The sequence below is a fragment of the Garra rufa genome, chromosome 5 (genome assembly GCF_049309525.1).
Source record: "Garra rufa chromosome 5, GarRuf1.0, whole genome shotgun sequence".
Lineage (NCBI taxonomy): Eukaryota > Metazoa > Chordata > Actinopteri > Cypriniformes > Cyprinidae > Garra > Garra rufa.
The window spans coordinates 55895450-55909077 of NC_133365.1; the positions used below are offsets into that span (position 1 = coordinate 55895450).

The 13628-nt window shown below is 34.1% G+C and overlaps 1 protein-coding gene across 1 annotated transcript in view; it reads left to right on the forward strand.

Moving 5' to 3' along the window:
* ass1 (argininosuccinate synthase 1) overlaps positions 1 to 12282 on the forward strand; it is a 46714-nt gene extending 34432 nt beyond the window's left edge. The window contains exons 12-15 of the mRNA XM_073840914.1: positions 6460 to 6591; positions 8240 to 8396; positions 11986 to 12051; positions 12130 to 12282. Coding sequence (XP_073697015.1) covers positions 6460 to 6591; positions 8240 to 8396; positions 11986 to 12051; positions 12130 to 12178 — 404 coding nt within the window. The 3' untranslated portion in view covers positions 12179 to 12282. The remainder of the gene's footprint in view (positions 1 to 6459; positions 6592 to 8239; positions 8397 to 11985; positions 12052 to 12129) is intronic.
* The last annotated feature ends 1346 nt before the right edge of the window (positions 12283 to 13628 follow it).

Consider the following 13628-nt stretch of genomic DNA (forward strand, 5'->3'; position numbering starts at 1 on the left):
TGATTATTTATTTATTTTGATAATAATAAATATAAATAATTGTTATATTTAATAATTTCTTATTATATTTAATAATAATTATTATATATTTATTGTTGTTGTTATTGTTAAAACTAATTAAATTTAAATAATAAGGGATATGTGAAATTATACACACTTATTTTAGTACATATTTATTTATTTTGTTAATAATAATAATAATAAATTAATTATTTATTGTTGTTATTGTTATAAATAAATAAAATATAAATAATAAAATGTATGTAAAATTATGCACACTAATTTTAATACATATTTATTTATTTTGTTTATAATAATAATAATAATAATAATAATGATAATAAATTCATTATTTATTGTTGTTATTATTAACAAACTTAATAAAATAAAAATAATTAAGAATATATATATTTTAATTTATTTTGACAAATAACATTAATAAAAGTAAGAATAAAAATAAATTCATTTCCTATGCTATTGTTGCTGTTGTTATTTACAAAATGAGTAAAATATAAATAATAAAGTATATATATATATATATATATATATATAATTGTACACACATTTTAATAATTTTTTAATAATGTTATACAATGTTTACATAATGTTATACTATATAATTCAATTTAATGTTACTAATAAATTATACTTACTAGCAATTTCTGTGTGAAAATGGTTTCTAAACCAATTTTTTTCAGTGATAATTTTATTATAATTTCTTTACTTTGATGCAGTATTGCAAGGCAGAAATTACTTTCAAATTTCTGATCATCGTCTGTGTGTAAATGACCAAAAAACCAAAAGCTTTTCCTGCCTTCCGTCGAACATTTTCCAAAGAGCGGCATCAGAATCCTAGTTTGAGATGAATAAGTGTCTGCGTCGGGGTCTGAGCGCGGGTCCGGGGATCTGACGGAGCTCTGATTGGCAAATTGAGTTCCTCCAGTGTCTCCGGATTGGCAGGTAGGAATTGGAAAATACGCGACGTCTTGTTTTCCCCAACGGTTCACAGAAGATCAGACCTTTTCTTCTGGAAGTCAGCGTTTGGGATGTTCAATGAAGACCCTGACAGCCTGTGTTTATGTGACACGCTCCAGGAGAATCAAGTCCACTCCGGCTCATGTGTGTCACGCTTCAGATGGAAACGTCACTCTCTGACAGAACAACAAATCACTGCTCAACTCATCCACAATGTCCACAGCACTGGAGTCATTGGATCATTCCATGCATTTATTACCTTCAGCTTACTGAAATTCTATTTAAACTTATTATTATTATTATTATTATTATTCTGAGACTACATTTTCTGACTATACAGTATATCCTCCTAGAGCTCAGCCCAGATCTTCAGACTGACTCGAGTTGTTATATTGTTTCCTAATAATGACCATTCAATTTGGGAAAAATCCCATATACTTACATTGATGAAATGTTCAAATGAGCCAACATTATCCAAACTCCTGTGCTGCATCCCAATTCACCTACTTATACTATGCCCTAGAAGTATGTACTCTTTTTGTGAAGAAAAGTACATACTTTTGAGTATGTAGCAGAATAGTAGGCAAGCTTTGGGACATACTACTTGGTCATAACTGCTTCTTTAACGGACGCTCTGTTGCTTAGTTACCTGAATCCTGTCACTGTTTAAACTGCCCTGTCAATCATCACAGTTAACATCATCTACATTTAGTTTAATTTGATTTTCTACCGTATTAGAGAGAAATGAAGAGGCACGTTCTTTAACAAGTCTTTCATGCCCAGAACTCTGCTCTTGTGTTTGCATAATTATGTATTTAAACGTTAATGACCAAACCTATCATTGTAAAAGTTCATAATGTTGCTGCACATGAAATATAACGCGGATTACATTAAAAAAATATTTTTTATCACACATTACACATTGATTATTTATCACTCAAACCTCTTTCTCTACCTGTCCGTTGGTCGCGCATATCCTCCATGTTTGTAGTTTTTGAATAGTTTTCATGCGTGTTTGTGGTTCTAATCGAATCCTCGTTCACCGCGCAATGTGTTGTGGGTAATATTAGCCGTTAAAGTGTGCATTGATCCGCACTTCGAATTCTGAAGTTAAGTATTAGACCATCCGGGAATCTTTGGAATACTTTTTTAAACATACTACGATTTGGGACATACTAATTCTATTTTCGAATACTATTTAGGACGGATAGTATGCGAATTGGGACGCAGCACCAGAATCCCTTCTATGTACTATATTTCTAATACATTCAAACTCATTTAAACTTGCTAATCATGCTAGAAACATGCTAGTAATATGCTAATCATGCTAGTAACTTCCTAGCAAATTAGTAATCATGTTAGAAACATGCTAGTGAAATGTTAACAACATACAAGTGACATGCTAGTAAAATGCTAATCATGTTAGCAACATGCTAGGCATGCTAGCATCATGCTAATCATGTTAGAAACATGCTAGTGAAATGTTAACAACATACTACTGACATGCTGGAAATATGCTAATCATGCTAGCAACATGCTAGGCATGCTAGCAACTTGCTAATCATGTTAGCAGCATGCTAATGAAATGTTAACAACATACTAGTGACATGCTGGAAATATGCTAATCATGCTAGCAACATGTTAGGCATGCTATCAACTTGCTAATCATGTTAGAAACATGCTAGTGAAATGTTAACAACATACTACTGACATGCTGGAAATATGCTAATCATGCTAGCAACATGCTAGGCATGCTAGCAACTTGCTAATCATGTTAGCAGCATGCTAATGAAATGTTAACAACATACTAGTGACATGCTGGAAATATGCTAATCATGCTAGCAACATGTTAGGCATGCTAGCAACTTGCTAATCATGTTAGCAGCATGCTAATGAAATGTTAACAACATACTAGTGACATGCTGGAAATATGCTAATCATGCTAACAACATGCTAGGCATGCTAGCAACTTGCTAATCATGTTAGAAACATGCTAGTAAGTGTTAACAACATACAAGTGACATGCTAGTAAAATGCTAATCATGTTAGAAACATGCTAGTGAAATGTTAACAACATACTACTGACATGCTGGAAATATGCTAATCATGCTAGCAACATGTTAGGCATGCTAGCAACTTGCTAATCATGTTAGAAACATGCCAGTGAAATTTTAACAACATACTAGTGACATGTTGGTAATATGCTAATCATGCTAGCAACATGCTAGTGAAATGTTAACAACATACTACTGACATGCTGGAAATATGCTAATCATGCTAGCAACATGCTAGGCGTGCTAGCAAACATGCTAATCATGTTAGAAAAATGCTAGTTAAATGCTAACATACTACTGACATGCTGGAAATATGCTAATCATGCTAGCAACATGCTAATCATGCTAGAAACATGCTAGCAATTAAAAATTAAAATCATGTGTAGGGCAGCAGGTGTTCATGTGCGACCAGTGTTTAGTATTTTTTATAAACTTTTATAGTTCTTAAGTTACTGTTTTTAAGTTTAATTTTAGTTCATTTTGGTTTGTGTTTTTGTATTTTTAAAAAAATATTGTTTAGATTGAATCTGTTTTAGTTTTTATTTTTAAATCTAAAATCTGAGGGTGCAAAAAATCTGAATATTAAGAAAATCGCCTTTAAAGTTGTTCTTAGCAATGCATATTACTAATCAAAAATTAGGTTTTAATATATTCATGGTGGAAAATTTGCAAAATATTTTCACGGGACATGATCTTTACTTATTATCCTAATGATTTTTTGGCATAAAATCGATAAGTTTGGCTATTGCTACAAATCTACCCGTGCTTTTTTGGTCCAGGGTCAGTAAACATAAATGTTTGTAATAGTTGTGGTGAATAACGCCGTGTCGTGTCTCGGCCTCAGGCTGGAGTTATTAAGCTCTCTAAATCAGGTGCGGTGTGTGTTTGTGTTCAGAGGAGAGTCTTTGAAGTGTTAAAGCAGCATTAACGCCACCGGAGACAGGAATGATAAGCCACGAGCCATTTAACCTCACGAGCGTCCACATCTCAACTCAGTAAAAGATGCATGTAAATCAGGCCGCTCCGGTCCTTCATCTGTCGGGATCTTAATACCCGAAGAGACTTTTATCAGATTTTCCTGACGGAAGCACAGCGCTTTAGTCCCTCAATCTCCTGCGCTAAATCCCGCAGAGTCTTAATGTATCAGATTGCCACTTTTCAGGACTTAAGAGATGTGGCTAATTTGCTAAGTCTTGTTTTGGGCAGCAGTTACTGTGGCCTTTGAGAGGTTTGGACAGAGCTGAGCTTCTGCCTCCAGGGAGCGGGATTGTTTTACACGAAAGACTCTTAGAAGTCAAAAAGCTTTTGTTTAATGACAGAATTGCAGCTTTAATGGAAGTATTCTTTGGTCTCAACTGAGCCGTTTTGGTGTATTATTCATTGTTTCTGAGTGACGAACTTTAAATGCAGAGTGTGCGCAAAAACTCAGTTGTCCCTAGCAATAATTTTGATATAAAACATGCATCTGAAATAGGTCATATTACCTGAGAAGTGAACATATAAGGAGCTGAAGTGTTTCAAATGTGCACAGTTTAGTTGACTGATAAGGTTTATCCTCTTTAACTTTGTTATTCTGCTGTTTTGTGCTTTTTACATTGATTATCACTCTATATAGACTAATACATTCACATACAATAATGTCTCAAATGTGTATTACAATATATACTGAAAAATGGTATGAAATGACTGAACTGCAGCTCAAACTATTTCAAGTGTAGTGAATTAAGCTACAAACTCCATCATAATGCACAATGTTTCCATCTAACATGTATTTTGAGCTGCAGCTCGTCATATTAATGAAGCGTTTCACTAGTTAGCAGTACACGCTTACCTCACCTCAATATATAGATAGATTTATGTTGGATGTTATCTTTGGAATGGAAATATTGATATTTTATTAGCAAACATCATACTTTTTTTATTTATTTCAGTAAAAGTCATGAAACTAGAGAGCTAAGCCAGTAGTACTGAGAGTGTGGTGTAAACATGGCTGAAGCGAAAAGTTGAATAGATGAACCTGAATCAATTGAGTGAGTCATTTACCCTGGAACCGCTTTGATTGATTCAGACTCGTTACTTCGATCATTCGGTTCAAGTGATTCACTAGTAAAAACCAGATTAAATTAAAATAGCCGTTCATTTTCAATTTTCAGCATTACTTGTAATGATTTTAAAAAGCATGTAGTGATGAGTGAAACAGAGCTTTTCGAAACTCAGAATCGGTCAAACCCTAGCATCGCAAAATGATTCACTATTTTGAAGCGCTCAAACTGAATCGTGTTTGCGAATCGTTTGATTCAGATCGGGAATTTAAATCACGTTTTGCAATTTAGACCAGAACTTCGGTGCGGGTTTGTGAATCATTTGATTCAGATCAGAACTTCATATCGGGTTCACAAATCTTTTGATTCAGATCAGAACTTTGTGTTCGTGAATCATTGGATCTTTTGATCTAGGCCGGAACTTTGGACCGGGTTCGTGAATCTTTGGTGCGAGTTTGTGAATCATTTGATTCAGATTTTTTATTAATTAAACTGTAGAAATCATGAAACTATTAACAGAACAGTTATAAAAACAAAACAAAGAAAAAATACAGTACACACAAATGCAAATCCCTAAGTAAATTATCCATGATTTTACTACCCTAAAAATATAGTAACCATGTTTTTTTGAATAACCACAGTTTTACCACAAATACTACGGTTAAACTACGGTTAGTGTCTTAAAACCATGGTTACTTTGTGGTTACCATGGTTATATATATATATTTTTTGTTTTGTTTGTTTTTAGGTTAGCAAAAATAAAAAAGTAATACATTTACGTCTTAAGATGACACAGGATGAATATAGAGATGCAGATACAGGGATAATAATTTTAGAATCACAAATCAACAAGCATATAAGCATATATTGGTTGTTGATCTAAATGGTGTCCATGCTGGTTATTTTCTGGCCTATAGAATGGACAGTCAGTCAATCATCAGCGTGTGTCTTCATGTAAATGCTTCATTCCCATCTGTCAGCTCTGAACTCTGAAGAATAACCGGCCACTGGATCTTCAGGTGTCGGTTCATCATCATCCGTGACCCTTCAGACAGCTGAGCGAAGCTTCATTTCTGTGTGTCAGTTGTAGACGCTGTAAATTGCAGGGTAGAGTGAAGCTGACCGGCAGATCCTGACAGACACGACTGATGCCTTTCCTCTTCTATTATCCTTCATGTGGCAGCTGTCAATGTGCCCATCAACACCTGTCCTCATGACGACCATCATTCGTTTTTTTTGGGATTGTTCCCAAATATTAACACAGAAAACTCTTTGCTATTCTTACTCGTGTAAGAACTAAATGTTTTGGTTCAGAACTGAAAGAAGGGATGAAGGTACAAAAATAGAGGGCACAAACAATTCATTTTTTCATCTTCTTTCCCCATCAGGTATCTATGAAACCCCTGGAGGAACCATCCTGCTTCATGCTCATCTGGACATCGAGACCTTCACGATGGACAGAGAGGTTCGGAAGATCAAACAGAGTCTCGGCATCAAGTTCTCCGAGCTCATTTATAACGGTACGGATCAGGGTCTGTCCGTCTGTTTGTCTTTCTGTCTCTGTCTGTCTGTCTGTCTGTCTGTCTGTCTGTCTGTCTGTCCATCTGTCTCTCTGTCTGTCTGTCCGTTTGTCCATCTGTCTCTCTGTCTGTCTGTCCATTTGTCTATCTATCTGTCTGTCTGTCTGTCTGTCTGTCTGTCTGTCTGTCTGTCTGTCTGTCCATCTGTCTCTCTGTCTGTCTGTCCATTTGTCTATCTATCTGTCTGTCTGTCTGTCTGTCTGTCTGTCTGTCTGTCTGTCTGTCCATCTGTCTCTCTGTCTGTCCATTTGTCTATCTGTCTCTCTCTTTGTCTGTCTGTCTGTCTGTCTGTCTGTCTGTCTGTCTGTCTGTCTGTCCATTTGTCTATCTGTCTGTCTGTCCATCTGTCTCTCTGTCTGTCCATCTGTCTCTCTGTCTGTCTGTCCATTTGTCTATCTGTCTGTCTGTCTGTCTGTCTGTCTGTCTGTCTGTCTGTCTGTCCATTTGTCTATCTGTCTGTCTGTCTGTCTGTCTGTCTGTCTGTCTGTCTCTCTGTCTGTCTGTCTGTCTCTCTGTCTGTCTGTCTGTCTGTCTGTCTGTCTGTCTGTCTGTCTGTCTGTCTGTCTGTCTGTCCGTTTGTCCATCTGTCTCTCTGTCTCTCTCTCTCTCTGTCTGTCTGTCCGTTTGTCCATCTGTCTCTCTGTCTGTCTGTCCATTTGTCTATCTGTCTCTCTCTTTGTCTGTCTGTCTGTCTGTCTGTCTGTCTGTCTGTCTGTCTGTCTGTCTGTCTGTCTGTCTGTCCGTTTGTCCATCCATCTGTCTGTCTGTCTGTCTGTCTGTCTGTCTGTCTGTCCATCTGTCTGCGGTGTCTCAGGTGTGTTCGTCTGTCTGTCTGTCTGTCTATCCGTCTGTCTGCGGTGTCTCAGGTGTGTTCATCTGTCTGTCTGTCTGTCTGTCTGTCTGTCTATCCGTCTGTCTGCGGTGTCTCAGGTGTGTTCGTCTGTCTGTCTGTCTGTCTGTCTGTCTGTCTATCTGTCTGTCTGCGGTGTCTCAGGTGTGTTCATGTGTCTGTGAGCAGCAGCAGGTCTCTGCTCCTCCTTTCTCATAATAGGATTTGGCCCATTAGTGGCTGATTACGGAGGCCCTGTAATTAAAGTGTTATGTGAGCGCAGGGCCCCGTCCCTCAGAGGAGCGAGCAGCGGGACGCTCGCCTCAGATTAAACTCATTAGAGTCTGAACCACAGAGAGACGGACTGCTGCTGTTTCACACACCTGTGCGCCTGAATACATCAAATCGAACGGGACACGTGTCTCTGACGTCCAAAAACAAGACAAACAACAATCGAATACCCTTTAAACACTGCCGGAGTACGAACCAAACACTTTTACACTGAGGTTGCGTTTGAAGATATTCAGTCACCAAGATTCCAGTTTAACATAATTCTTAAGCAGGGATACAATTTCAAAGGAGATGTAAGTGAATTAAAAAGAGTTAAAATAAAGATGTGAATATATTTCTTTTATATTTAAAAGAGTAATTTCTAGACCTGGAAAATTTTGAGGAGCACTGGTTTACAATAAAGCCTCCGATATTTGATGTTTGCTGGTTCAGTATTAATGAAGTGTTGTCGATCTCTCTGTCTCTCAGGGTTCTGGTACAGTCCGGAGTGTGAGTTTGTTCGTCACTGCATTGATAAATCTCAGGAGAACGTGGAGGGTCGCGTGCAGCTGTCTGTCTTTAAGGGTCAGGTGTACATCCTCGGCCGAGAGTCGCCCAAATCACTGTACAACGAGGAGCTGGTCAGGTACGAATACCACCCATCATTCATACAGACTCATCCATTCAACACTTCTTCCATCATGTGCATTCAGTCTGTTGAACATGCATTTGGGAGTGCAGTACACACCAGGTTTACATTACTTGTTTGTATAATTTTAGAATTCATAATTTATTAAATAAACATTATATAAAATAATATAATATTAAATAATAAAAAATATAAAACAACAATGATAACAATTGTTATAAAAAATTAAATATTCATAAAATAAATACAAGTTACAAAATAAAAAAAATGCAAAAAAGCTACATTTATTTGATCAAAAATACAGAAAAAACTGTAATATTGTGAAAAGTTATTACAATATAAAATCATGTTTTTTTTTTTTAAATGTACTTTAAAATATAATTTATTCCTGTGATGCAAAGCTGAATTTTCATCGGCTGTTACTCCAGTCTTAAGTGTCACATGACCTTCAGAAATCATTCTAATATGCTGATTTATTGTTAGAATGATCAATTTTGGAAATCAAATTCTTTTTTTGGATACTGTGATTTTTTTTTCAGGATTCTTTGATGAATACCAAGTTAAAAAAGAACAGCATTTATTCAAAATATGAATCTTTTCTAGCAATGTAAAACTATGCTATCACTTTTTATTAATTAAACACATCCTTGGTAAATAAAAGTATTAATTTCTTTAAAAAAAAAAACAAAGAATAAAAATTTATTGACCCCAAACTTTTGAACAGTAGTGTATATTGTTAGAAAAACCATTTTATTTTAAATAATTGCTGTTTTTTTTTTCACCTTTTATTGATCAAAGAATCCTAAAAAAAGTATCACAGGTTCCCAAAAAAATACAGTTTTCAACACTGATAATCAGTATATTAGAATGATTTCTGAAGGATCATGTGACACTGAAGACTGCAGTAATGATGCTGAAAATTCAGCTTTGATCACAGAAATAAATTATATTTTAAAATATATTCACATAGAAAACATTTATTTTAAATTGAAATAATATTTCACAATATTACTTTTTTTCTGTATTTCTGATCAAATAAATGCAGCCTTGATGAGTGTAAGAAATGTTAAAAAAATTTTTTAATTGTACTAAAACCAAACTTTTGATATAATATTAATATAAAATAAAATAATATAATGAAAACATACAAAATGATATATTTTTTTTCATATTTGGGTTGAGACTGATGTGTGTAATGATGTGAGGAGGTGCAGGTCAGGAACAGTGAGATCATTGAGGTTTGACCCGCGTGTGTCCTGAGGGCAGATCAGCTCCTCTCAGACTGACTGAAGCACAGCTCCATCTGTCTAATGGACTCTCAGCGTTTGGAGGAAGTTGCACGTTTCATGCCGGTTAAGCGTGGAGACGTGCAGTTGAAAGGTCGTCTTGTGATTTCGCTCGAGGCGACGCTGAAGCACAGAGCGTTCGATGAAAGAAACTCATTATGACCGCCAGAGTTCAGGCTGAGATCTGTTTTTGACTTTCTCTGTAGTAGGACTTCTGCGGTTTTCTGTCAAAATAAAAGTTTCCTGGTTTAACGTTTGAAATTTAAGATTTAAAGACTTAATTATTAGTATTGCAATTTCACTGTTGTAATGTAAAAGTAAAATCATTTTTATAATATTATTTTGTTAAAATCACATTGTTTCATTTTATGGTGAAATATTATAGTATTATTTTTTATTTTATAATATAGTAATATATATAAGTGCTGTCGATCTATTATATAATATATATTATTAAATTAATTATTTGTACAGTATTAATTGGTGGAGATGCACAAAACTTTTTAAGGACAAAAATCTTGTTTAAAGGCTTGATGGCAAATTTTTTTTTTATAATGAACAAAAATGTACATGTTTTTTTTATATATTGATTAAATCCAATTATTTTTCTTAGAAATTTTCTTCATTAGAAATGAAGATATGCTTGAATATCTTGAATTTTATGAATTTTACAGTACATTTATGCATTTACGCTTCTGCATTCGAATGTATGCATTTACATTAATGCATTTTATATGCGTTTACACGTATGCATCTACATTTAAGCATTGTTCACTTTTTGTTTTTACATTTATGCATTTTACAGTACATTCATGAATTTATACTTATACATTTACGCTTGTGGATTTGAATTTATGCATTTACATGTATGCATTTTACAGTTAAGCATTTGAATTTATTCATTTACATTAAAGCATTTTACATTACACTTATGAATTTTACATGCGTGCATTTACATTTATGCACTTAAATGTATACATTTACATTAATGCATTTCACAGTGCATTTATGAATTTACACTTATGCATTTACATTTCATTTTACCCTTATGCATTTGAATTTATGCATTTAAATGAATGCATTTTACAGTACATTTATGAAATCACAGGTATGCATTTACATGTATGCATTTTACACTTATGAATTTGAATTTATGCATTTAAAATGTTTTTAAAAATGTAAATTAGAAATGAAGATATGCTTCAATGGCATTTTTTTCTTTTGCTTGGGATACGGCATGCTTGGCCAAATCAAAGGTCAGCAGGGGTCAACTTTGGGCATCTCTGGTACTGAGTGAATTATATTCATAATCAACCATTTTTCCATCTTTGGTGGATTGCATCACTGATGCATGCTGGGATTGCTGTCTTGTCTTTTATAATTATGCTGCTTACCTTTAGAAACTGTTTTTGAGACTTTCACACACAATTTGGTGATCGCACACCCCGCAGACGCCCAACAGGACCTGCAAACGGTGCTATTAACACAGTGCTTTCCTCCTGCACGATGCATTGATCTGCAAGAAATGTCACAATGTTGTCCTGCGGTGATTACAAGCAGCTGCGATTCATGCATTAGATCTGGAGGAGCTGCACTAGTTAACATTGTCGATCAGCCATTTGTCATTTGGTCTTGTGCTTGACTTTGTGTTTCAACAGCTGACACTACAATAAATACCTAAAATACACAATGTTTATATTCAAAAATATGTCTTTTAAAATGGAAATGAATACTTTTATTCTTCAAGGTTGCAAAAGTGACAGTAAAGACATTTATAATGTTGCAAAAGATGTCTGTTTCAAATAAATGCTGTCTTTTGAACTTTCTATTCATCTGAGAATCCTGAAATATAAAATGTATGATGGTTTCCGCAGTAATATTGGGGAGCACAACTGTTTTCAGCACTGATAATAATGAGAAATGTTTGTTGAGCAGCAAACCAGTATATTGAATGATTTCTGAAGGATCATGTGACACAATGATGCTGAAAATTCAGCTTTGTATCACAGAAGTAAATTACATTTTAACGGAAATTCACTCACAAAACAGCTGTTTGAAATCATAATAATATTTCACAATTTTTGCCATATTTTTTGATAATATAAATGCAGCCTTGATGCAGCTTTCAAAATCATATGTATTCTGTTTTGCACCATGTCTCATGTTCCCTGTATGTTTTCTCCTCCATTTGTAATTTCAGTTGTTCTATTATGAAAATTGTCTATTGGAGTTTTTAAATTTCTGCAATTACAGCTGCATGTTGTATCGATCTGGTTTAATATGTGTCTTTCTCTTAACAGTATGGATGTTCAGGGCGACTACGACCCCTGTGACGCCTCTGGATTCATCAAGATCAATGCGGTCAGGTCAGTAAAACCAGTCTGAATGAACGTAAACTCTTGTTTCTGATGGGGATGTTTCATAGCTGATCCGGTGTGTTTTAGGCTGCGGGAGCACAACCGTCTGCAGGGAGCCGCTCAGAAGAAACTCTGATGATTTCTACCCATTCGTGTCATTTTAATCTGCTGTTACATGTAACTCTGATGTTACAACCTGTTACTGATGAAACCTGATTAAAACACCCAAAACACACCAAATCAGTTTGTCAGTCATGTCATTTGTGGACATTTATGCATTTACCATTATGCATTTTACAATTATTAATTTGCATGTATCCATTACCATTTCTACATTTGCATTTATGCAGTTTACACTTGTGCATTTAAATTTAGACATTTACATTTCTGCATTTTACAGGACATTTATGCAGTTTAGACTTATGCATTTTACAGTACGTTTATGAATTTACACTTAAACATTTACATTTTTGCATTGTGCAGTGCATTTATGCATTTTCCACATATGCACTTAAACGTATGCATTTACACGTATGCACTTGTTTACACTTATTCCTTTAAATTTTACAGTACATTTAGGCATTTAAACATGTATTTTCATTTCTGCATTTTTATGCATTTACACTTACGATTTTTACACATGCATTCAAATGCATGCATTTACATTTTTTAAATTTGCACATATGCATTTACGTGTATGCACGTTACATTTATGCTATGTTATGTTATGCATTAACACTTATGAATTTTACACGTATGCATTTACATTTATGCATTTTTATGCATCTACACTTAAGAATTGTACACATACATTTACATTTATTCATTTTACAATTATTAATTTACACGTACGTATTTACATTTATGCATTTTGCGGTACATTTATGCATTTCACATATGCATATAAATTTACACATTTACATATGTGCATTTTACATTTGTACATTTTTATGCATTTACACTTTTGAATCTTACACATATGCATTTATTTTATGCATTTCACACGCATGTATTAGATTTTTTGCATTTACATTAATGCATTTTACTGTACATTCATGCATTTTACACTCATTTTAATTTTTGCATTTACAATAATGCATTTACAGTACATTTATGAATTGACACTTATGCATTTACATTTTTGAATTTTACAGTACATTTATCCATTTTACACATTCGTTAAAATTTTTGCATTTTAATTTATGCATTTACATTTATGCATTTTTATGCATTTACACTTATGAATCTTACGCATATGCCTTTACATTTATGCATTTTACACTCATGCATTTGAATTATTGCATTTGCATAAATGCATTTTACAGTCCATTTATGCATTTTATGCATTTACACTTATGCATTTTAATTTATGCATTTTCATTCATGCATTTTACAGTATATTTATTAATTTACACTTATGCATTTGAAATTATGCATTTACATTTATACATTTTTATGCATTTACACTCATAAGTCTTATACGTATGCATTTAAATGTATGCATTTTACACTCATGCATCTGAATTTATGCATTTACATTGATGCATTTTACAGTAGATTTATGCATTTTACATTTATGCGTTTTT